Source organism: Pleurodeles waltl, chromosome 3_1, assembly GCF_031143425.1.
Source record: "Pleurodeles waltl isolate 20211129_DDA chromosome 3_1, aPleWal1.hap1.20221129, whole genome shotgun sequence".
Taxonomy (NCBI): Eukaryota; Metazoa; Chordata; class Amphibia; order Caudata; family Salamandridae; genus Pleurodeles; species Pleurodeles waltl.
Genome location: NC_090440.1, coordinates 1495745877 through 1495772529, shown reverse-complemented (window position 1 = coordinate 1495772529; position 26653 = coordinate 1495745877). Strand labels below are relative to the sequence as shown.

Sequence of the window (26653 nt, the reverse complement as noted above, 5' to 3'; positions counted from 1 at the left end):
TTTGCCTTGATAGTTGTAGATACAATAGATGAACTAAAAGCACTGCAGAATAACGTCAGGGAAGATGAGAGAGATTCCTGGATTAAATCACAATGTATAAAGAGACCAGACGAGTTATGGGTTTCAAATGAGGGAAAATTTGTTTTGCCAAACAGTCTCTTATCACAGCTTGCGCGGTTCTATCATGGGCAAGCTCACCTAGGGAGAGATGCCATGATAAGATTGTTCAAAACTGATTGGTTTAACCCCAGATTTCGTCAAGCTGCAGAAGCAGTTTGCCATCGATGTGTCACTTGCCAGCAGATGAACCCAGGAAAGGGAACAGTTGTGAACGCCAGCCACATTGGCAGGGCCAGTGGGCCATTTAGTCGAATGCAGATAGATTTCATTGAGATGCCTGTGCATGGAGGTCTGAAGTATGTGTTGGTGATTGTGTGCATTTTTAGTCACTGGATTGAGGCATACCCCACACGTAGAACTGACAGCCTTACAGTTGCAAAGCTACTGTTGAGAGAGTTGATACCACGTTTCGGATTCCCGATCTCTTTAGAATCAGATAGGGGAAGTCACTTTAATAACGAGGTGATAAAGTTAATTTTCGAAGCGCTGAACATTGAGCAAAAACTGCATTGTAGCTATCGCCCTGAAGCATCAGGATTGGTGGAGCAGATGAATGGTACACTGAAATCAAGAATGGCGAAAATATGTGCATCGACAAATTTGAAATGGCCTGACGCATTGCCCTTGGCGCTAATGTCAATGAGAAACACCCCTGATAGAAAGACTGGATTGTCTCCGCACGAAATTCTCATGGGCAGGGCTATGAGACTTCCTGCAGTTCCCGCAAACGCGCTTTTGAATATTACAGATGATATGGTGTTAGACTACTGCAAAGGACTGGCTGACGTGGTTCGCTCTTTCTCTCACCAGGTGGAAGCAACCACCTTGCCACCGATACAAGGTCCAGGACACGCACTGAAAGCAGGTGACTGGGTCGTGGTAAAGAAGCACGTGAGGAAGTCGTGTCTGGAACCCCGTTGGAAAGGCCCTTTCCAAGTGATCCTGACGACAACTACCGCTGTGAAGTGTGCGGGGGTTCCCAACTGGATTCACGCCAGTCACACAAAGAAAGTGTTGTGTCCCACAGATGAGGAAGTTGAAGCGCTAAAACTGCCAGTGCCTGATAAAACAGTGCTGAGTGCTGAGACAGAACAAAACCGAACTGAAAGCGAACAGGCAGAAGCAGGAGAGAGAGAGATATTATTGGAGGACGAAGAGACAGACTCACTTGGGGAAGACCAAGGAGAAAGTTCAGACAGCGACGAAGAAGCTGAAGGTGACAAAGAACCTGAAGCAGCTGAGGGTAGCAAAGAGCCTGAAGCAGCTGAGGGTGACAAGGAACCTGAAGCAGCCGAAAGTGATACAGAGCCTGACGAAAGTAACGGTGACGAAGGGCTCGAAAAAGGTGAAAAAGCAGGAGAGCCTGATCAGAGGAGGGCTTTCCCAGAAACAGACGATACAGAAAAAGAAAAAGAGAACGTGATTGATTCCCCAGAAGGAGGGGACAAGGCAGAACAGAACGGAACAGTTCAAACTTCTACAGAAAAGGTCGCAGGTCCAACAAATGGACATGGTGCAAAGAGGAGACTAAGTATATCACCAGTAAAACAAAGGACTGGAGAAGGTTTGAACGACGGAGAAAGGCCAAAAGTGAAAGAGAAAAGAAAAGAAGTGTCTGTCGTGGTACCAATCTCGAGTGAAGAAAAAGACTTGACAAAAGAGGAAAGTACCAGCGAGGCAGAATCGAAAAGAGAAGCAAAAATTGAAAAGGAAAAGGATACCCAACAGGAGATATTCCGGTCCAGAATGGGCATATGCAGTCAATGACGATTGGACTGACGAGTTTGTATCTCTAAGCATCGAGAACGAAGAAGAAGAGATACCAATAGAAAAGAAAAGTTTTATGGACTCTGTTGATTGAAAGGGTGATAAATGATATCGCTTGCTACAATATAACGTGAAACAAACAACCAGCTGAGACATTGCTAAACCGGATGAGACATTTGCTAAACTGATAAAGACTGAGTTATTGCCGAATTGAGACAAATGCTGCTAACCGATAAGTGACTGGCCTCCTGAAGAAAAACTGTGTGAACATTGCGCTCGTTCAGCTTTGTAACTGAATTGCTAAATAGCTTCATTTATAGGTGCTTCTAGCTCTCTGATTCTATACAGATCATGGCTACGCAAAACAGTAGAAAGAAATATTGTAAATATGTGTGTATAGGCTTGGTAATTGCATGCGTACTAATAGTAATGGCAATAGTGCTTGCAATGCATGGAAAGGGTAAGAATGAGAAAATTGACGCTTCTACTTTTGCTCCTGTTACCGTCACTGAACTAACCGCATTGAAAAGACTAGAAATAGATGAGAGACTCTTGCATGATAAGAAAGAGCTTTCGTATAATGTTTTCTATCGCTTGCTAACAGAATATGTTGAGACTATGGATGCGAAAGATTGTTATGTGTGTACACAGATACCGACATCAGTAAAGGAAGGGGTGACATATCACCACATGCCTCTTACATACGAGATTACATGTAGTATAGTAATGTCTAGGTTTTATGGTCAAACTAACATACAGTATTTTTACTCGAATTATGATGTTACCTTTGCATATGTTCCTATAATCGTGCAGCTAAGTCAGATTGCTAAAGATTGGGGCCCATATTTATACTTTTTGACGCAAAACTGCGCTAACGCAGTTTTGCGTCAAAAAATTTTGCGCCGTCTAACGCCATTTGGATGCGCCGTGCGGGCGTCAAATTTATACTTTGACGTACGGCGGCGCAACCAACAGGTGGGCGTCAGGATATTGTGACGCACACAGCGGCGTCAAGTCGTAAGGAAAAACCACGTAAAGGCGACGCACATCACCGTGGGCCGATTTACGACAGCGCAATCGTGAAAGCGCTGGTTTTTCTCACGCAATTGCGTCAAATTCTAGCGCGAAAACTGCAGTGTTACCAGAGAGCCAACATGGATCCCAGTGGACACAACAGAGCCCAGGATGATGACAGCAGACCAGGAACCAGCCAAGAGGTCCCACAAACAAACCAGGATAACCAAAAAAAGAAAAGAAAGTGTCGCTTCAGTGAAGAGGAGCAGGAAATCCTGGTGAGAGAGGTGACGGAACACCAGCACCAACTTTTCATTACATCCAAATTGCCACTCAGTAGGAGAGAGGCCATATGGAAGCAAATAGTGGACAAGATCAACAGTGTGGCTGAAGAACGCCGCACAGTCACTGAGTGTAAGAAACGCTGGCATGACTGTAAACGCAGGACCAAAGAGAAAATGGCCAGGAACAGGAAGGCAGCAATGCAGACTGGAGGTGGGAGTCCAGCACAACAGGAGGCCCTGGACCACATGGAGGAGATGGTTGCAGCCGCCATCCCCGAGGAGATCGTCACAGGGATTCAAGGGCAGGACAGTGCAGACTACCAAGACACAATGCACATGCAGGGTAAGTCGCATGGGGAATTATAATGCACTAATGTTAACTGCAACCAGGGGGGGAATACCTACTACACAATGCATGTAAGTCAGCATATACATAGAGTGGCATGGGTAAAGGAGCACAGTAGGGGGGCATGCCTAGCACACACTGAAGCTGGGGCACCACCAAACACAGCAACAAGTACAGCCCCATGGGGACATCCTGTAAGTACAACAATAGAGCCAAGGGAAAGCAGCGACAGGTAGGAAGGCCACTACAGCAAACTCACATCCAGGCACTTGTTTTGTAAAATCTATCCTACAGCAACTAGGTCCCTATCAGTAACCCAGTAGGCAAAGCAACAACTGCAATGTAACTGCCACAACACCTTACAATAACGCCTCTCATCTCTGTGCAGCTACAGTACCAAATGGCAGCAACCTCCCCATGGAATATACATACACAAATTAGGGGGTGACATTGACATCCGCAACAAGTCAGTGTAAAAATACAAACGCACCAGTACACTCAAATGCCCAATGTCCATACCTGACACATACATAAGCCAAAGTAAACAGCAATAGGACCCACACAGCACCAACCACACACACATGCTGCATACGTCAGGGTCCCTCACATGCCTGGATAACAAGGCTACATCACTAATGTCATACTGCTCAGACAACACCTGAGGAGGAGACATAGGCAACTGGTCACTCAAACACACCTGCAAAGTCTGACAAACAAATCGGACCTTCATACGATAAACAGGCTTATACAATCAAACACACATGACCCACCTTCATCTTCAAACATCAACAATGTTTACATCCACACCACATCCAAACATGAACATGCATAGGAAATGGCACGGAACATGTACACTGCATGCAATGTGAATCAAAAGTGAATGGGGCAGGTCCTGAGAGGCAAGTGTGTTGGCAGGGCACTCACAACACCCACAGTCAGTCAATGTGTATTCTGGCAAGTGTAATGTATACTTTGCGCATTAGCCTCAGGCTGTAGGCCTTTCTGCACCTTACCCTGAATGTACTCTTACGCATATGCTCACATCTAAGAGCCTCTGAGCACTTTGCACTACATGCTTCTCATTGGCCTTCCTATCAGGAAATATACCAAATAGCCAGTCCTAGGGTGTTGTTAATAAGTCCAATCACACTGTTTTGCCTACATCTGCACTGGAGTGTGCCAGAACAGATACACTCTGTGCCCCAGTCAAGGATACAGTCTGGTACTTTGCGGATAGATGGGGTAGGGGTTCTGATTTGCCATTCCTGCGTAGGGAAACTATCTCATCACCATGACTTATGACTTATAAAATCACTTCCTTGTCCCAAGACACACAAGAGGGAGTCTCCAAACAGAGAAACACCAGACGCTGCCTGCCTTGCTGCAGATGCAAAACCAGATCACAGGCCATTGCTCAGATATGACGGATGAAGTCTCCCCAGTCATTCAGACAGGCAGGCTAGAAGCTTAACATGCTGTGCTATAAATAGAACAAGCAGAGGGAGAGTACAAACTGTTAGGCACCATGATAGCTTTCGACCAATGTCTTACTCTCCTGCTGACTATTTCAAGTCTACCATGTTGAAGTATTTGGGTTATTGTGGCTCACACCTAAATATAGACAAGTCAGTTGTTCAAAGAGATCATCATATGAAACAAATACTGTCTTTGACTTTTGTGTATGAGTTCATACTGGAAAAGAGTGAAGATGTTGGGATCTGAGTGACCACAACTTCCCTGAAAAGTTCCAAAGATGTCATGCGCTCGGATGTATAATCATTCCTTTGCTGTGGGAGACATGAGCCAATGCTAGTTAGCTAGAGCAAAATGAAAGAATCAGGGTGACAGAGTCAATTAAAAGTGGGTCAGACTCAGTCCATCACACCATTAGCTATCCTGCTGCCTCGTAAGCAAGTCAGCTCAGGTCGGATAATGAGAACACACCCTCGAAAATGTCTCTACATAAGAATAGTTAATCACGGAGGGACTAGTAGGACACAAAGATGCCTATTCACAAAATGTTACAAAGCAACACCTAGCGGCAATTAGGCAGACAAGTCTGGTAGCTCCACATCACACATGTGACACACAGGTGGGCCATAGGCCTACAACAATGCCCATATGAAGGACAGCAGATACCCAGAAAAAAACAGACACCAAAGATAAGGCATCCAAACGCCTGTAACTGTTTGCAAACTTGTTACAACACAGACACACTAATTGTACCCTGTTTCATTGCAGAGGAACATGGATCTCCTGCCGATATGCCTGACCCTGATTTCCCTGATGACATCGATGACGACCCCATCAACCTCTCCCCACAAACCCTCAACATGGTCTTAGGAAGCCTCCAAACCCCACCTTCAGTCCCAAGGAGGAGCCCAGAAGAAGCAGCCACCCCAGTAGACCCACCTGCCACCCCAAATGTAATACCTGCCAGCTCCAACACAGCTGAGGACTCCGACGACACTGGAACCAGCTTTGAAAGAACCGTCGTTGGGGTCCAGCGGGAGCTGGCCAAGGAGGTGCGGGTGGGGATGCAAACTATGGCAGCCAGCCTTGAGAGGGTGCGTTCGTGCATGATCCCTCCTGCTGATCAGACAGCTGTGATGCAAGCACTAACATCGCACATGCAGGAACTTGTAGAAACTCAAAAGCAAATCGCCACAGCTGTCATCCAGTTGACGGAACAACTAAGAATGCAAGCCAGTCAACGGGTGCACGAATGCAACATCGAACCCCTCAGGGCTGACCTGGCTGCCTACCATCGGGATGTGGCTGCCATTCTGAGAAACCAGCAGGCCCTCTTTGCTGCAGTATTGCCCTTCCTAAGTCCACAGGGACTAGCCCCCGGGATGTCTGCCTCCATGTCTTCTAACACTGAGGTGTGGGTTGCCCCTTCACAACCAACAACAACAAGGACAGAGGAGGCAACACACACATCAGAAGAAGAAGACGTGGAACAGATAACCTTCACACGGAGGAGTACCCGGAAGCCCTAGTCCCTGCACCATGGCCTACTCTGACCAAGGTCCTGCGTTTAGTCAAAGCCCAGTTTCTGAACACCTACACTCAATGACTGTTTGGCAATCCACTGTTTGACTTGTCCACATTGCCAGTGAATGTCTCACTCCTACAATTTGGTAATCCTGTCCCTCTGCACTGACACCTTCTATAGGCTCACCAAGAAATGATGCCCCAGAACGGACTCTGCCAAAATGTTGAATGGACAATTTGCACTACAACACCTGTAAATAAATCGCACTTGCTCACCTATTGTGTCTCTGTGTCATTTCACACTTCAACTGTGCAGTACCTAACTCCAAAGTGGCTGTGTGGCAACCCTGTTGAATCTCTATACTACTGTCCTGATGTCATATATTCAGATCCATCTGTGCATTGGCCAGGATTGCATCATAGCCCTACCATACTGAGGGAAATAACTGAGGAAGGAACTAAGCACACACAATCATGCTGTGTTGGTCAGAATGATGCACCATCTATCGCTATTCCAGAGAGCAAATGGTGTCTGGGAAATGTAGGCTCCATGCAAGACTTAAATAAGAATGGATGCCGCTTAATGTAATGAATCGTGTACAAATCACACTGCATTAACTTCCCTTACAGAGTAGGCTTCCATGAAGGAAATTCATGCTGCTTCAGTACACACATGATGTAGCTCAGCAATGAAAGCAGCAATACATGAGTGTGAACAACTCCTCATCTACAAAGATCTCCCTGAGCTTCACACTGCTGTCCGACCTAACAATTAACCCACATTGACATGTAATGAAGCACTCTTTGTGAAGTTGGACACATATCATAACAAAAGCTTGGTGTACAATGCACACTACCAATGGGGAGTCTCCCAATTTGAGGATACTTAACAAGTGAGCACACGGGTAGATGGGATGTTAAACATCCATTCCCAGGGGATGCTGAGCATAGGACACAAATGTCACACTAAATCATTCTGCAACATGGATGTCAAGGCCATGATAAAGTAGCACCTAACGCATCAAGTAAAGGGTTAACAAAATATTTATTTATATCTAGTACTACAAGAGGCAACTAAGGGAAAGGTACACCTACACTAATCTAACCTGACTACTAATAACCCACAACTGTCCCTATCTAACCTAAGCTAAACTTACTCTACACATGTAACGAAACGATCTAAACATCAACCCCCCACCCACCATTATGAGACAGGACACATGCAGGACAAAACATACTAACCTACACACATACTACACTATCCTAAACAAGCAGATAATTTTTTTTTTTTTTTTGTTTTACATTTTTTTTGTTTTTTTGTTTTATTAAACATGAATCCCAACATTGCCCCCCACCCACCCACCCACACACAAATATTTGAGAAAAATAACAAGGACCCCCCACCCTCTTCCCTAACACTAACTAAGCTACATACCTATCCTAATCCTAATACTAATCCCCAAAGCCCAACTAACAGGAGAAAAAAAGGAAAGAGGTGAGAGGGGAGGGATAAAAGTTTAAGAGGGCAAACGAACTAGACGTTTGCACTCCTTAGTGTGCGCCTGATGTCGCGGACCCGGGTCTTTACATAGTTCATGTCATCAGTCAGGTTGTCCACCTTCCTCAAAAGTTTGTCCACTTTCTGGGACAATGCCTGGAAGGCTGCAGGGTCCACGGGAGGGTCTGTGGGGAGGGTTTGTGTGCCAGCAGAGGTCGAGCTAGTGGCAGCTGTTGGTGGGACATGTGACTGTCCTGCTGCCAGCACACGGCTGGGTCCAGGTCGTGCTGCATGCGGCGGGTCCATGGCAGCCGAAGTAGATGGGACCACTGGGCCAGACCTGGTGGCTGTGTCGTTGGTGGCTGTAGGTGGCACACTTGTTGGAGGCTGTGGTGTGGCCCACCACGCCCCGGAGGCCCTTTCGGAGTGATACCTGCGGCCCATCCGCCGATACCCAGACTGCACCTGCAGGATGTGCCTGTAACGGATGGCACGCCGCTCAAAATGGATGCGATCGGCCGCCCTCATGTTAGCAGCTGTGAAGAGAAAAGGCAGATATTTACCTTTGGCTTTGCATTGGGTGGGATAGCACAATGGGTTATTTGTACATTACTAGAAATGTATAGGTTGCAGCAATTGTCACAACATAGTTCACAGAAGGGCTCAGAGGAAGTACATGTGAAGCATGCATACATAAGGGCATATCACACCTAGAATATCCAGGTCTCTACATGATGGATGACATCACCCTACACTACTCATCCTAATCATCCCTACGGTTTTGTACATCATGGCTGCACCTCTTCCGCATACTTACTTCACTACATATGTCACTATATGTGATAACTATCACACTCCTCACTCTAAGCCATCTGGAATTGGTTGTGTGCTAAGATTGAACCAATGGGCTATAACCCAATGTCTACACTAGGGACCAGATGTAGGAAGATGGGAAATGGGACGAACAATCTGCAATGCAGAATGGGGTATCTGACACCGTCTGTGAGTTGCTATGGGGTTGCTAAGAGCCACCTCATTTACATCAATGATGTGGGTTGCAAGTTGCTCCACCTTTGCAACTATGGGCACTCACGGGGATGGAGGCCTGCTGGGAACAGCAGACCTCCATGTCCGTGACCGCTTGGAAATAACGCAGAACATGTTCCCCAAGTGTAGGCCGTTTACCTCAACGGGAAATGAGCAGCACTTAGAAATAAATTACGACAATTTCAATATTGAATAATTTAAGGCACTTAGGCCCGTATTTATATTTGTTGTTGCGCCGCATTTGCGTCACTTGTTGACGCAAAAGCCGCGCAAACTTGCAAATTCCAATTGTAATTTGTAAGTTTGCGCCGTTTTGGCGTCAAAAAGCTGGGCAAATGTGGTGCAAAAAAATTATAAATACGGGCCGCAGTGGTCCCAAGGACCACTGCCTGTTTTGTACAGGATTATTTTGGTACACTCGGAAAGGTGATGGGTTACAATGGGGACCCCTTACTGCTAGCAAGTGGGTTACCATCCACTTAAAGTGGATGATAACTGCGACTCACTTAGCAACCACAAACTCCATTGCAAATGGACTTGCATACCACTGTCAGTTGCAAATAGGACTGGAAAAAGCCTTCATATTTAGGATTAGGAATAAAATCTCCCATATATTTTCATGATCACCTAATACATTTCGGAATAGGAAACAGATGTTTGCAACTCACACACAATAATTATGAGTTTATCAACTTGTACACAGTTTGGCACATCTGGCCCTAGGTTCTGACTCACGACACAAAAGGTGTCAAGTAAGTGTGAGATACTGGTTGCTACAGTCCAAGGTAGCCTGTTTCACATTAACATCCCAGTCGTTGAGGGTGGTGTGGGAAGAACAACCACCAATCCCATGTGAAATGCACACCCAGGAGTGTATTGAACGTTCACCAAGTATGTGCCTTCACACACAAGACCTATGAATGGCTAGCAACACGTTGGACTTAGGCAAACATTGTGACATCCATGGACCACACATGTCACAATGATATGACTTTTGCCAACATGACATACTATCAGTGAGGCATGTTTTACTACACACACAGAGGAGGTGGAACACCCATTCTCATGATTCAACAGAACACATAGGCCATTGCACTCAAGTCACACACACTCCTAGTTCAGCTTGTGTAAGTACATGCCCCCGGAAGATCCAACCTACAGTGTGCACAGTCCATCCTCAACTAGGAAGATGCACTTTTCATCACAGCCATGTGCCTAAGCTATATGGGAGAATGTCAGTCTGATATGCAGACTCAGTTCATGTCAAGTCCCCGACCAAGTCTTACTTTGACCAGTGTATTCTAAGTAACTCATCCCATTCCCCATTGCGGCCCAACTGTAATGTCCTACAGCCCCTCAATCTCAGAGATGGCTAGGTGTTGCTTAACAGAAACATAAGTCCAATTTGATATCACACTAACACGACAATGGCAATGAACGGCCAGCGCATCACATCATGATTTCTCTTGAACACACAGTAGTCCATTTTGCGTCATTGGCAAATAAATATATCAAATAGCACTCAGGCAACACTCACTGTAGGTATCGGGGTCGTCGAAGTGTGCCACCTCTCCCACGGTGTAAGGCTCTGGTCCACCTGTAAAGCATGACAGGAAGAATGTACTCAGACTGGGTGGACTGACAAAATAATTCTGTTACAATGACACTGTGAGAATATGACATGGTAATGATACACTTTCACACATGCTCATACTGCATGGATGAGTTTGTATTCAACATTAACATTGGATGATTCTCCTGCTACAGTTACACACCCTACTACACACATGCAGTGGCCAGGACAGTCAGGTGTCGTCCAAGTTTACTCACAATAATTATGCCCCGCCAATATTGTTATCCAAACATCTCAGCATGTGCATTCCAGAGAGACATCCAGACACTTGTTCCATGAGGACTGCATGACCACTCACAGTCAAACAGCCTATGTGGACATGTTCAACACACAGCAACCACACACACATGTGACATATCTGTGGAAAACATATCTGACTTCATGTGACGTGTATAAAACACACATGTATATCATCATCATGGGATTCAAATCAGATTTCGAGCGATGGGGTCTACATATGTAGGTATGTTGTTTCGACATGACTTACTCATTGCCCATTATGACATGTAGAGTACAAATAGAGCCATTAACGTGTTGCTTGTCTGACACAAATGCTACACTACATTACATACAGCTACAGCCATCTGGTATGTGTAGAACAACTGAGCCATCTGACTGCTAGCATAGGTCTTCATACACATTGTGCAACACGTACACATTAGGGCACATATGTAAACATTAGTAAGGCAGCATTTGCATCATTGCATCACGCAGAGATGGGCCACACCTGCCAAATACAGATATATGTATTAAGTTTCTGCTGTTTGAGGGAGAAAAAGTGTAGCCAATTTGGGGATATCAATATATATTGCCAAGGGCCTAGGTTTCCCTAGCATTACACATAGGCAGCTCCTTATCTAGCAGATTGGGTAACATTCATCACATGTTCACACACAGATTACTATCATGTCCATGTAATTGATTGCTACTCACCAACAGGGCCACCAATCCTGACTCCCAGGTGGTCCAGCAGGTCCTGTTCCCTCGTGATCAGATCGGCCCAGCGGTGTTTCAACTGATGGACATTCCGCATGGTCCCATGGACCCGGACCATGTGATGGCGCACCTTCTCCCAGCGAATTTTCCGGGCCTCCGTGTGATACCCCTGTATCACACGGCCCCCAGCCTCCAGCATCAGCGGGAGGAAATGGCACACTAGCCAGATAAATCCCCCCAATTCATCTTCGCCCATCCTGGACAGGCGAGGCCTCCCTGACATTATGACTGATGACTAACAGAAAAAATAAAGTAGGAAATGGGGAAAGGTAGAGGTGTGAAGTTAAGAAAAGGAGAAAATAGCCCAACTAACCCCAATAACTACCCTAGCCACAACAGACTCCCACAGACAATACAAACAAATACAGGAATGGACAAAACTAGACTTAACAGACTGAGACAATGATACACAACAATATTAGACTGAACAAAGTACAAAAGACAAGCTACACAGGACAACAAAGCAGTAATTCACAGGACAACACTCTTCACTGAACCACACAGTCTAGAAAAATCTGAGACTGAAAAGTGAAAGTGAAAGTCAACTTCCAATACAGATTTGGCAAACAGGATATCCTATTACATCACTTCCTGCATAAAATGGCCGCCGTTTTTTAATCGCGGTTTGCGTCGTATTTTCACGCATACATAATTTCGCGTCATTTTTTATGACGCATAATATTGCACATGCTGCTGAGTGTAAAAATATGATATGAATATTAATATTTATTTACTGTACGAGATGTCCAAAAATATGTGCATGTTGCGTCATTTTTTCCGACGCATACATGATGGGCGTCATATTTTATCCACCTACAGGAGTGCTAATGCTGCTGAGTGAAAAAATATGATATGAATATTAATATTCATTTACTGTACGAGATGTCCGAAAATATGTGCATGTTGCGTCATTTTTTCCGACGCCTACATGATGGGCGTCATATTTTATCCACCTACAGGAGTGCTAATGCTGCTGAGTGAAAAAATATGATATGAATATTAATATTCATTTACTGTACGAGATGTCCGAAAATATGTGCATGTTGCGTCATTTTTTCCGACGCATACATGATGGGCGTCATATTTTATCCACCTACAGGAGTGCTAATGCTGCTGAGTGAAAAAATATGATATGAATATTAATATTCATTTACTGTACGAGATGTACGAAAATATGTGCATGTTGCGTCATTTTTTCCGACGCATACATGATGGGCGTCATATTTTTGAAACGTACAGGAATGCACATGCTGCTGAGTCAAATCTGAAATATGATGTAACTTATATTTTGCTGTCTAAATCTGTGAAATTTTTGTATACATTCAGATTTGACTCTGCATTCTGTGCACTCATGTACGTGACCAAAATATGACACCCATGCTGTATGCGTAGAATTATGATCAAATCTTTTTGTTACGTCTTCATGTTTTTAACTTGGGGAAGGTGATTTGTCAGGGTCAAACGGGGCAATGTGATACACATTTGTGTTTGGATATGCCACATGTCCATTGTTGTATGTATGGCAGGCATTCACACAGTAATGGTGTGGATACGTTACATAATGTCTTTTCCATATTTGTCAACATATTTGTGGCAATTGCTGATGGCTGTTTGGAAATGATGGATGGGATACCATGATGTATTCCTTCTCCAAATTTGGTCCACACTTATGATGGTGATGCTTTTATCTGGAGTCCTAACAGGGAGTGCAATGGTCACTTACAGTTATTATGGGGCTAACCATGTCCTAGCCTCATTTTGTGTTTGTGCTTTGTGTTCTACTCTTGACATGTAGGCCACACATGTACCTTATGCATGTGTTTGGCTCACAAGTACAGGATTTGTGTATGTTTGTGGGACCGTAGAAGTGGACTTAGGCCCCCAGCACCCTAGGATTTGACCATCCTGATTAGTTACAGTATCCATGGCTTGGCTTAATATTTTATGGGAAACCTGCAGCAGCAGGCTAATGTAAGGCCATATGGTATGTATGACTGTTGACCATTCATTCATCTCATTAGCCCATTAAAAGTTTGCAGTAATGATGATTTTGAGCTGACATGCCTACCATTTCCCAATGACTATGTTTGGAAGACTCTGAGCGTTCCTGATGTTCTGGGGAATATTCTTTAGTGGGTGTCTGTGTCCCTTTCTGCATTAACTGGTTAAGTGGCATGTCACATTCTTCCTGCTAGGTTCAAACTGGGACCCGACTGTGATGGTCTACTTTCAATAATTTGGTTGATTGTATGACATATGTGTACATGTGTGTTGGTATGTGGATCCACTATCACCTGTCTGGGTGTATGTTGTCACTGTGACATCCAGGTCTCCTCCTGAGTTAGTGGCAGCTAATGTTGTCCCAATTGTGTTTTGCTCATATCATCCACTGGAGAGAAGCCATTGATGACATGGTGACGTACACATGGATGGTCCCACCCTGTCTCTGACCACATGTGATGTGACTTTCACATGATCTACTTTTTTTGTCTGGGTGCAAGACTGTCTCAGGTGTTTTGATGTAGCATGTGGATTTGCCACATTTGTACTCATGTGGGCCTCTGTGTATGGCAATGTATCATGTCACATCCTACCCTCTGTGCATACAATTGAAATGTTCTTTTTTGTTGTGATGATTGTTATGGCATTGTTGGTCAAGGAGACCACATTCTTCGTCAGCATTTTATAAGTAAAGGTGCTCAGTAATGCATGGACCAAAGCATGATGTGGTGTTTGATATCTGTGTTTATTTACAATAGTGTAATACAGGTGATTATTATACATTAAGCAAAAAAATTATTTACAAGCTGCTGGCGCCTACGCTGTCCTGCTGCCGTGTTGGGTTGTCCCCCCTCCTGTTGCGGCCCAGCATCCTCCTCTTCGTCATCCTCAGGCATGCCTGGGTCCAGTTCAAGGAGGGGAATGTTCCTCTGGACACATATATTGTGCAATATGGCACAAGTGAGGATGATTTTGCACACCATCTCTGGGGAATAGAGTAGGCTCCCGCCAGTGATGTCAAGGCAGCGGAACCTAGACTTTAGGATCCCAAAGGTCCTCTCCACAATGCTGCGGGTCCTCTTGTGGGCGTCATTGTATGCCCGCTCTGCAGCAGTGATTGGGTTCCCGAATGGTGTCATCACCCAAGGCTGGATGCCATACCCCTGATCAGCTGAAAGAGAAAGAGAATGGATTGAATTAGATGTAGGAGGCAGTGTTGTACGGATCTTTGATGGCTGTAGTTGTCTTGTGTTGTCTGTGACTCTTTTGTGTACTAATGTTCCAACCTATGGTTGTTATTGAAAACTTTGCTTTGATATATTTTCCCTTGGCTGAGCAAGTGTTTGTTGGCTAACCGTTTGTCAGAAGGACTGTTTTTGTTGTTGCAGTAGAGTGTTCCCTCCCTAGCATTGTGACTAGTGATACAGTTGTCTGTGTGTCCTCACTGGGGGTGTGATGTTAGTTCCATGCCGAGTTAAAACGTGAAAGTGTATTTGACACCTTCATGTGTATGAGCCCAGGCCATCCCATACCTTTTGACTTATGCATTGTATTAGTGTACAGGTTATTTTGAGACTTCCAATCTGTAAAGTGACATTTGGCCAACCACACTCATTGATGTCTTCACATTAGGCTGTGGATTAAATTCCAATGTGTGACAGGTTAAATGTTGACTTCTGACACATGGCTAGTGATGTGAGTACCTCAGTGTGTTCCTGGCTAGGTGTTGCTATTGTGGTGTATGTGTTGTTTGTCCTAGAGGGTTTGTGTGCGGTGTGTGTATGGGTTTGTTTTTTGTCCTTACCAACAAGTAGTCCATTGCCATAGCGTCCATCCTGGAAGTGTTGGTTGATGGTGGAGTGACGGAAGATGAATGCGTCATGTACACTCCCAGGATATTTGGCCACGATGTTGGTGATCAGTCCTTGGTGATCGACTATGGCCTGCACGTTGATTGAATGTGTGTGCTTCCTGTTGCGGTAGAGGTGTTCTGAATCAGCAGGTGGCACAAGGCGTACGTGTGTGCAGTCGATTGCACCAAGGACGTGCGGGAAGCCACTGATGGCGTAGAACCCCTGTTTAATTTCCTGCTGCTTCTGCAGTGTGTTAGGGAAGCAGATATGGCGGGGTGTCAGGCGAATGATGGCATCCAGGACTTTAGGCAGGAATGCAGAGAATGATGGTTGGGATATTCCACCAACCAGGGCACCAGTTGTCTGAAAGGAGCCACTTGCCAGCAGGTGTAGTACGGCAAGCAGCTTTGTTTCAGTTGGGATAGTGCGGGGTGTCACTAAAGTGGGGGCCAACTGTTGTTCGATATTTGCCAGCAGCTGCTGAATGGCCTGCCAGTTCAACCGGTACCTCTGGATGATGTCCCGTTCCCTGAGGCCATGCAGGGTTGTTCTTGGGCGGAATATCCTGTCCTGCCTTCTGCGCTGTCTTTGGGGTCCCTGCTGTTGTTGTTGTAGCTGCTGTTGTTGCTGCAGGGCTCTGCGTCTACGTGCACGTTGAAGAAAAAGCACCTCCATAGCTCCCTGTTGCTGCTCTGCTGCTCTGTTGTTTGTTCTGTGTGTTCTGCTTAAGTACAGGTGTGTTTGCCCCATTTTAACGCCTGCCCTGACCCAGGCGTTAAAATTTAACGCTATTCGTGCTTTGCGTCATTTTTTTGCGCCGCCTACGGCCCGGGAGACATTTTTGCCCGGAAGCATAAATACGACGCACCGCTGTATGCGTGGGTTTTTGGACGGGAACGCCTACCCTGCATGTCATTAACGCAGGGCGGGGTGCCGCTTCCAAAAACTCACGCACATAGCGCCATTCCCCTTGTGCGCCGCATCGGGCGTCAGGGTATAAATATGGGGCATCGTTTGCGCTGAATGTGCGTCAAAATTTTTGACGCACATTCGGCGCAACCGGAGTATAAATATGGCCCTGGGATGCTAAAATAATGAGGGAATTTTTCGAGCCAATGCTACCTTTTGAAACGGCTCACGCTCATAGGGAAAACCTTACCTGCTCGCTCTCTGCAGTAGAAAGAAGCTTTTTAGATCGTACAGATGATAGAAGGGCACAAATGAATGCGAAATTAGAAAAGGAACTACATAAGAGGACTTCAGTAGATAATTATGATTTTGCCGCAATAAAGACACAAGGGAGAATAGCTTTAGATGCTTGGCATGTAGGGAAATTTTGTATATATCGAGGTGAATCTTATTATGATAACATTTTCGTAGGAGCGAGTGAGTGTAAACATACATTTATCTTTAAGGCCAAATGGACATTCATGATGAACGGACTTGACCCTGTCATTCCAGGTGTATATTACATTTGTGGGTATAATGCCTATTATCGTCTTCCAAAGGGATGGTGGGGGAGATGTTATTTGGGTATAGTGTTCCCAAAGGTTTATCAACTGGATGACCTATCGATGATTCAAAAGACATCTGGATCCCATCGTATCCAGAAAAGAGAGACCGCAGCTGCTGTGGTAGGAGATATATTTGGAGCAATGATTCCTTCATTGGGAGTTGTGCTGAATTCCATCAAAATAAGAAAGTTGTCTACTATAGTGGATAACATGTTGACAAAGTTTTCAGGTGCTATAATCCTGATAGATGCTGAACTTGCAGCGGAAAGAGCTATGACTCTTCAAAATAGGCTTGCTTTAGACATTCTTTTAGCAAAGGATGGCGGCGTTTGCAAAATGCTTGGTGCGCGCCACTGTGGTACATATATTCCCGACAACAGTGTGAAGATTAAACCTATGCTTGCTAATCTAACAAAAGAGAGTGCAGATTTGAAGGAATTGAAAGAACCAGGAGTGTGGGAGAAGGTTGGAAAAGGACTTGCTTCAGTGGGACATTGGATTGGGGGAATTTGGAATGGAATATTACTGAAAATAATACAAAGGAATATTAATTGTAATGATTTGTATATTTGGAATTTGGGGAATAAAAAGGGGAATAATAATGATTATGGAAAGAATTAAGAGAAGAAAGGAAGAGAAAATTATGAAAAGAATGGCAGACGAATACAAAGCGAAAACTAGGGGAATTAAAAGGAAAAGAGAACTGACAGAATTTTAATGGAATAAAATTTGTGGGCATGATTTGGTGTGATGACAAGTAGTCATCAGAGGAGGGATTGATGAAGCAGAAATGAAGGTTTTACATTTATTAACGCATAAACGTAGTGTGAAATAATCATGTGTGACTTTAGCCGAACTAATAAAGATTGTACGGGGACAAAATGTGCCCTCAGAGTAGTTTGCCAACATTTATAAGCGTGCTTTATATAACGTGGTGTATTAGAATTGCACTAATCCGACATAATCGTAAACGTGTGCTATGATTTGCTGGTTTGAAATGTTTTAGCTTAGCATTACTTTAGTGCAGGCTTTGGCCTAGTTGCCCGGTCTCACGGTTTAGATGCTCGTATTTTTCCAATGTGCTAATAAACGTGTATTTTTGCTTGAAGCTGTACTTTTCCACTGGGATCGTTCACATGCTTATCTTAAAGTTTCGTGCCAGCTTGGCATTTTTCTCTTTACTCCAAGGTCGATCTGCAGGTGCGGACAATGGAGGCTCTGAAAGTGAGCTAATTGGTATAAAATGTTGCAACTTGCGTACCCATCTCCAAGGATAATGTATGCTTAAGTAAAAGCTTGAGAACTGTCGTTTTTGATTGGACAATTTGAAGCTAACCTATGAACCCTCCAATGGAAGACCCTACTGGATTTGAACTGTTGTCTATAAAACCCAGGTGCACGAGAGGAAAGTAGCCATTATTGGACATCCCGCCATTTTGCAGACTTCGTAGCTATTATGGCCCACCTTGCTGCGACGCCATTTTGAAAGAGACTTTGATGCTTTCTCTAATCGAGAGAAAGAGACTTTAAATGATTCTTGCCCTAGAGACTTTAACTTTGATCCCTCTGCATGAAGTAGTAGTTTTACCTTGCCGCCGTGAGGCAATTGCCCCGTCCACCCTTGCCCCTTTGCCCCGTCCCATGCTGATCGAGAAACGGTACCTGTGAGACGAAGACTTCCTTGTATGCTGATCGTAATTGGTAAATATGAAAGGAAATTGTACAATTGCATTGTGTTTCTTTTAGGTAACCAACTGCTGATTTTTGACGAGATCCCTAGTTAGGAGTTTTTTCTAAATTTATGTTGCTAAATTGTTTTCGCATGAAGCCCCACATGCCGATGCTAATTTGAGGTTAGATGAGGATTCTTTTGTTGCACGATGCAATTTGAGACCTTGTTATGCTGACTAAATGTATGCAATTAGCTCATTACAGATTATCGTATTAGTGATTTGCATTGCTATTATCGAATGTCTTGTGATTCAAATGCTGCATAGATTACATTTGTTTCGCCGTTATGGACAGCTTTTAATGTTCATATACGTTTATCATTTGGTGTTGAGACACATTTATATTGTGCTAGCTTTGTTAATATAGGGAAATAAATTCACTAACTTTGAATAAACTGGTGTGGTTATTCCTGACTGAAAGGTCAGGGTTCGTCGAAATGTATTCTGGATTAATTGTCAAATGTTATGTTGATCAGGGTGTTGCTTATGTTCGTTATTGATTATTGATTTGATGCAATTGATCGATATAGAGTTCGGAGAGTTCCACTTAGTCAAAAGATTCATCGGCCTAAAGAGTGTCCGAATACAGGTAAATTATTAGTACGGACCGCTCTATCACACATGATTTGTCTCTCTACATTGTTATTTATTCCAACACATATGATCACTCCTCTCTGTGAGCATTTCCTCTGTAAAAGGTTTTGTGTTGGATAGAAAGGACACATGTGGTGGGTTTCAATTTGACATAAAGAAAGAATAACAGGCTATTTCTTCCATCCACTGATGGCAACAAAGCTGCAGTGTACTAGTGTGTCTAAGAAAAGTGTAACTAGTGGCTGAAGTTCCTCTTATTTACATGTTTAATGAGTAGGGAATATTTTTATACTTGTTCACCTGTCGTTATTTTTACTGCCAATTAACATTTTGCATACAGTCCCAGGCTCAATGTGGTTAGATGCAATCTGATTAGTCAAGGCAGGGGACAAGAGAACCATTAAATGGCATGCATTTTAAGATTTACGGGTTAATTGTGATCCATAGATAGCCATATAGATTTTTTATTTTTGGGTTGCCCCATCCATCCTCTCTAGCTCACCAAATTCAGTAAATCGGGATTCTAGGTGGGCATATTTTGGAAACAACCCCATTTCCCCCATTTTTATTACATTTAGACTGTTGCTTACCTCATCTCAACAACGGAACATACATCCATATTCATAGTTTTAAAATTCTACAGAGTAAAGGAGCTCTCTGTGTAACTCTACAGTATGGTCTGCAGCATCTCTGGCTATCTTCAGCCCATTGCCTACAACTTGAAAAAAACAAATGGGTAGGCCTTTCAACACAACCTGCTGTGATCATGGAACACCTATAACTCTGGTATATGGTACAGTTGCATTGAAACTTGCAAAGTAGCGTAAAAGACTGCGGGCCTTCTGCATGTTATATAAGGAATTGTGCTTAGATGTTAAAAGTTCACACCTAAACACTGTTCAGCACAACTATCACCTCAGTATTGTATTGTAATACAGAAACAAATATATGTATCGAGCTACTTCTACACCTAGGTATAACTCTCCACATTTTTTGCTATTCAGAAGTTCAAGGGGATATATTTACCTCTAAGTTAAAAAAGCATTATTTTGCTAACATTAACTGTATTAGTAATTTTCCTTTTTTCATTATCACAAACACACACACAGACGTTCACTGAATAAACAAAGGTTAAAGTGGTGCTGTAATTATGTACGGTAATAAAAATGTATTTTAGGTTTAAAAAAAACCCAGTGAAATTCAGTAATAAAACATAGATTAAAGTGAAATTAGGCCTTGTAATAATATGCAAACTATTGTTTAAATGAAATTCAAGTGTTATAGTTTACTGAGGTAACTATAATTTTCAGGAGTACAATGCACTGCTTATGATCTCACATACTGCATAGCTCAGTTATGACAGGTTAAATGACATCCATGATGACAACTGATGATATCTCAAATGACATCAATAAAACCACCTTAAGAAATGTTTTAGATTTGGTTCCGGTTGCTACCCACAACTGCTGGGCTTGCAGTATCAAAAACAAAGTTGAAAAAACAAATAACCGTTCTCTAGAAAAATCGTGTTAACTCGTTAATCTAATTGGAGGAATCTCAACCCAATACCTGTTCCATCTGGGCTTATTTATGAGTCTTAAGTGCTTAGTCCATCCAAAACAAATGGCCCTAATTTTCTCTGTACCTCTTAAAGCTAAGAACGATTTGTGTAATTCAATTTATCTGAGAATGTTTTCCCTCCTTAAATGTGTATTGTTGTAGTCAGCTGCCCTACCTCTTTCAAAAGTTATAAACAATGCTGAAGATGTTGCCGCGGTGATGCTTTGTTTGTCTAACACATAATTCTGGTTGCCCTCCTTCCAATACAGCTTTCGTTTTCCCAGACAGTTCTGTGTTAAATGTGCAACTTGCTACTTTCACTTTTTAGATGCTAATATAAAATGCAAAGTTGTATTTAATACAATGCTCAATGACGTCTTTCTAACCTGTTTTTAAGAAACGCTAAGGGATTAATGTTTACATTGCATAAGTAAATGAGCAGGACTAGTTGATGAGATTGTGTTTTCTTAATTTTCATGTGACTGAATACTTACTCGAGTGGATTATTTCTTCCCTAGTTAATCACAGCTGCCCGGGTGATCAATTTAAATGTCTGAATAATCGTTGCATCCCCAAGCGGTGGCTTTGCGATGGATCTAATGATTGCGGCAATAATGAAGATGAATCTAACAAGACCTGTGCAGGTACACATTTTCCTCAAATTTCTGCATAACTTCAATGAATTTCGATTTAATAAAAAGCTGATCTTTACTCTGAACTGAGCAGCGCCAGGCGACTGCTGATGATCTGATTATTGCATATTAAATTAATTCCAATTTTGCTGATGCATGGGATGGAATACAAATTATACTTTTTCCCTCAAACCTTGAGTCTGACCATTTCGGTTGACTGTCAATGCACTCTTTTAAAACTGCCCTCGCTAAATTGTTATTTGAAAATTCAACCTGAATTGGATACCAGTCTGGCTGTCAGCAATATCCTCAGTAAACAACTAATATATTCATGTAGTAGAGCTATACACAGTTTAAAGGTTAACACAATTTCAACGCAAATAGTTCTATTTCATTATTATCTGTCACTTTGTTTTGCATTTCTCATCTGCTTTTAGCCTTCAGACATGGAAACAAAAATAGTAAAGACAGTGTACATTACTAGCAATAAGTGTGCTTACTTCTTGGATACCTCTGCATACTTTTGCAACTTTGATAGTAATGCATGTGAATGAAGGTGTGAAAGCAGACCCTCCTAATTTGATTGTTTCTTTCGAATTTCATAGTTGTACGATTTAACATTTGTAGCATTTTTATATCTGTATTTGTTATCACGTAATGTATTAATTGCCATAAATGTATTGCATAAAGACGATTTTGCACTTGAATGTAATCCTCACTGGTGGTAACTACATGGAAAATAAAACAAATAATATGATCAAAGGATAACTTTTTTTTTTTAACCACAAAGTTGGATTGAGTACAAATATAGTCAAATTGGTGTTTGGGAATAACATAACAATTTTATCGTAATTTCTGGAATTTAAAACAAAGATGTTATTTTGGTGGAATACCGTGGGGAAAAAAAGACATAAAACGGTGTCAGCGTTTGGTATTTAACCTAGGTGGATCTACGTGCGAAAACGATATCAGTAGCTATTACTCTAATCAGAGAGTGATACAGGATTTGGCACCTATTTAACAGGCGGGTAGTTGTGAGTAGCCAGCAGAATTTGCTGTATGCTGTCTCTGCCCTCCTCTTGCATCCCCATCACCTGTAGTGTGGCAGATGGTGTATTTTGAAATGCTGAGCAAATGCGTGCACCGCTATTGTCAAAATCATCCCAGTGCACAGACGACAGGAGAAAGTGGTGTCATAGGGGCCGCCATTTTTAGGGTGGATTATGCAATAGGGTGGGCACCTTGGCACCATTTCCACAGGCCTTTTCTTTCCATGTTTGCCACGTAAACCATGGCAGTACAGACAGAAAAAGGAAACCAAAGTCAGTTATCAGCTGAGAGAAAACTACCATTCTAGGGTGGTCGATAAATATTAAAAAGATGTTACCTTGTCAATGTGTCTTTGGGAAAACCAAAAGACCTGCCATCAATGAGAGCTCATCTCATGGACGTGAGAGTAGTTGTGAGGGAAGACAGAGGGTCTCCAGCCATTTACAGAGGCTAGTATGTCGGGGAGGGTCTTTTCACTGAATATTTTTGTGAGAATAAAACTTAGCCAGGGAGAAAGGTATCAATAGTGCAGCAAAAGCAGAGGCTTTGAGTTCCAGAGGCCAGAGAGTCTACTGAACAACGATTATAGCTATATTTTATTTTATTGCTGTTGGAATTTTTTGCTTATGCAGGGTCATCCCCAATCGTTTTGCCTCCTGTCTCCTATTTTTTCTGACCTGTTGCTGTTGGCTTTTGAACGCTGAGCACTTTACCACTACTAACCAGTGCTAAAGTGCATATGCTCTCTGTAAATTGTATTGTTGATTGGTTTACCCATGATTGGCAAATTTGATTCACTAGTAAGTCCCTAGTAGAGTGCACTAGAGGTGCCAGGGCCTGTAAATCAAATGCTACTAGTGGGCCTGCAGCACTGGTTGTGCCACCCACATAAGTAGCTCTGTAATCATGTCTCAGACCTGCCACTGCTTCGTCTGTGTGTGCAGTTTTAACTGTAAATTCGACTTGGCAAATCTGAACCTTCCCTTTTCTTACATGTAAGACATCCCTAAAGTAGGCCCTATGTAGCCCCAAGGGCAGGGTGCAGTGTATGGTTAAGGTAGGACATAAAGTAATGTATTTTATATGTCCTGACAGTGAAATATTGCTAAATTCGTTTTTCACTGTTGCAAGGCCTGTCCCTCTCATAGGTTAACATGGGGCTACCTTTAACACTGATTAAAGTGTAGATTACCTTTGGGGACGGATGGACATGTGGAGTTTGGGGTCTCTGAGCTCACAATGTAAAAATATATCTTTTAGTAAAGTTGATTTTAAGATTGTGTGTTTGAAAATGCCACTTTTAGAAAGTTAGCATTTTCTTACCTATACCATTTCTGTGACTCTGCATGTTTGTGGATTCCCTGTCTGGGTCAGGTTGACAGTTGGGCTGGTCACACCTCACAGTAGACAGCGACACAAAGGAAGCTGGGGTGTAGACTGCACTTCCTGATGGGCCATCTGTGCAAGGAGGGAGGGGAGAATTGGTCACTTACACCTGAAAGGGCTGTGCCTGTCCTCACACAGTGCAGTCCCCAACCCCCTGGTGAGTGTCTGGGGCCTGGCCTGGGCAAGGGAGGATTCCATATTCAAGAGAGACTTTGCTTTGAAGTAGGCCTACTTCAAAGGAGAAATTGGGTATAAGAAGGGCACCCAAAACAACAGACTTTAGAACACTTGTGGAAACAAGAGGAACCTCTGCCTAGAGAAGAGCTGAAGAGCTGAGGAAGAAGAAATGCCCTGCCTGTGACTGTGCTTTGTGGAGCTATCGTGCAGTTGCTGCTTCTTCCAGAGTGAGAGGGCAAAGACTGGACTTTTTGTGCCTTCCATCTTGTGAAGATCTCCAAGGGCTTGATTTAGAGCTTCCCTCCTGGTGTTTGAAGTCTCAGGGACAGCAAAGACTTCTCCCTGCCAGCATCTGAAGTCTCTGGAGAGACTGCTACTCTGCCAAGTGGTGCCCATCCAGTTCCTGGGACCCTGAAAGGAGAAGCTGGCAGCCTAAGAGGAAGAAATCCATGCACAGGAGGCCGTGCAGGGAAAAGATCTACGCAACTCCGATCTGAGGCTGGGAAATCGACACGCTGCCGGCTCTGCGGCTGAAAATCAATGCTCACCGGATACACGACCGAAGAATCACTGCACGGAGCAGGAGAAATGATGCGCAGCATCGCTGATGGAGGCTGGGAGATCGCAACCCGTGCTGCGTGGTTTTCGGATCATTGTGCGGCTGCATTTCCGATGCAAAAAACGCTGGGCATGTAAAAACAACGCAAGGCCTGCCGGGACCCAAGAGTGCTGACCGGATTGTCCCATCGCTCAAGTGCGGAGAGAAGAAATGACGCGCCCCGACCCAAAGAAAGGAGAAACTACGCAAGGTCTTGCTCGTGAGTGAAATCAACGCATCGCAAGCCCCTTTTTGGCGAACACGCACCCGTGCTCAGTTATTTTTGACGCACCCAAGTTACATTTTCACGCTAACAGTGTTAGTGTGTGTTTTAAACTACATAAATACTTTTTTTGCTTTTTAATTGATAACTTGACTTGTGTATTGTGGATTTTTGTCGTTTTGGTCTTGTTTTGTTTAAAAAAATATTTCCTATTTTTCTAAACCTGGGTTGGGTCATTTTGTAGTGATCTCATTAAGTTACTTTGTGTGTTGGTACCAATCCTTCACACCTAGCACTCTTAAGTTAAGCCTACTGCTCTGCCAAGCTACCAAGGGGGTTAAAAGGGGTTAGCTGAGGGGGATTCTCTTTTACCCTGACTAGAGTGAGGGTCCTTGCTTGAACAGGGGGTAACCTGACTGTCGACCAAAGACCCCATTTCTAACAATTGCTATATTGTACTATACATCCAGCAATCAGGACACATATTTTGCTTCCTTGCACAATGGTCGGTACTGCCCCTTGCTATGCCACTGAAGTTGACAGTTTTGGGGACAAGAACATTGTTCTATTTACAGATAAAGTGAGTAAAACTGGCAGAAGTGTGACTTAAAATACGCAAAATATTGACTTTTGATAAGAGCATTACATAATATTCATTGTGTAATGGGACCTAAAAAAATAGCAATACAGCTCGAAAAGAATTGAAATTTAGATTGTAATAGCTTGGCATGGTATGCTATCTGAAAGGTGTCAACCTTGAAGTGAGCTGTGCACACGTCATGTGCAGAAGACTCATAAAGCAAAAAAAGATTTCATTAAGAGTAAGACTGGCTCGCTCTCATTTGGTAGCATGTTCTATGCATCCTGGAAAACCTCGGAGAAAATGCATGCTGTTTAAAAAAGCAAGCAAACAAAAATGCTTTCATTTAAAAACAAGAAACTTACCTGTACACAATACAATTAGGAAAACAAGCAAGAAGAAGGAAAGGCTTCAATAAATAAATCAGCACGTGGCTCTACAGTATAATGTGGGAAAGGAAAACAGATAAGTGTGTGTGTGTGTGTGTGTGTGTGTGTGTGTGTGTTTGCGAATCATTACAAAATTAGGCCTGTCCTTGCATCCCTCATCTCCGTTTCTAGGCTCCACATTTTATGCAGGGTCACAAAAGGATGACACACATTTAAAAATTGCATTTCCCTTATAACATCTAATTTAATTTTTTGTTTTTTATTAAAGCACAAATGCTAAATGGAATGTTGATACACTTGTCAGGAATATCGAATTTTACTTACCTCAATTCCTTTTTTGTTGGTGTTGTAAAGCTATTCTATAATTTTTTAGATGTTTTATTTTAAACATTTTCTGGCATACTTTAAAAGTTTAGCTTTTGTATATGTGGACCACTCTGTTCTGACACCCTTTACATGCCTTTGTTTCACTAACTTCAGTTCAAATATAGTTCCACTCATAGGGGGAAAAACCTGACCCAAAATTTAAAAATGTGTTAATGTACCAACCGCAACTACTTCCAGTTAATAGTTAAGAATAACTTGTGAATGGCATGTAGACTGTCCTCCATATGAGGTAAGGTAATGTAAAAATGTTATTGTTTAGTTCAATAAAACCATAACA

General features: G+C 43.1%; 1 protein-coding gene across 1 annotated transcript in view; it reads left to right on the top strand.

Annotated features, from left to right (window-relative positions):
• Nucleotides 1–26653, top strand: part of LRP1B (LDL receptor related protein 1B) — a 4500992-nt gene that overhangs the window by 2312735 nt on the left and 2161604 nt on the right. The window contains exon 17 of the mRNA XM_069225083.1: nucleotides 21473–21598. Within this exon, the coding sequence (XP_069081184.1) occupies nucleotides 21473–21598 (126 nt within the window). The remainder of the gene's footprint in view (nucleotides 1–21472; nucleotides 21599–26653) is intronic.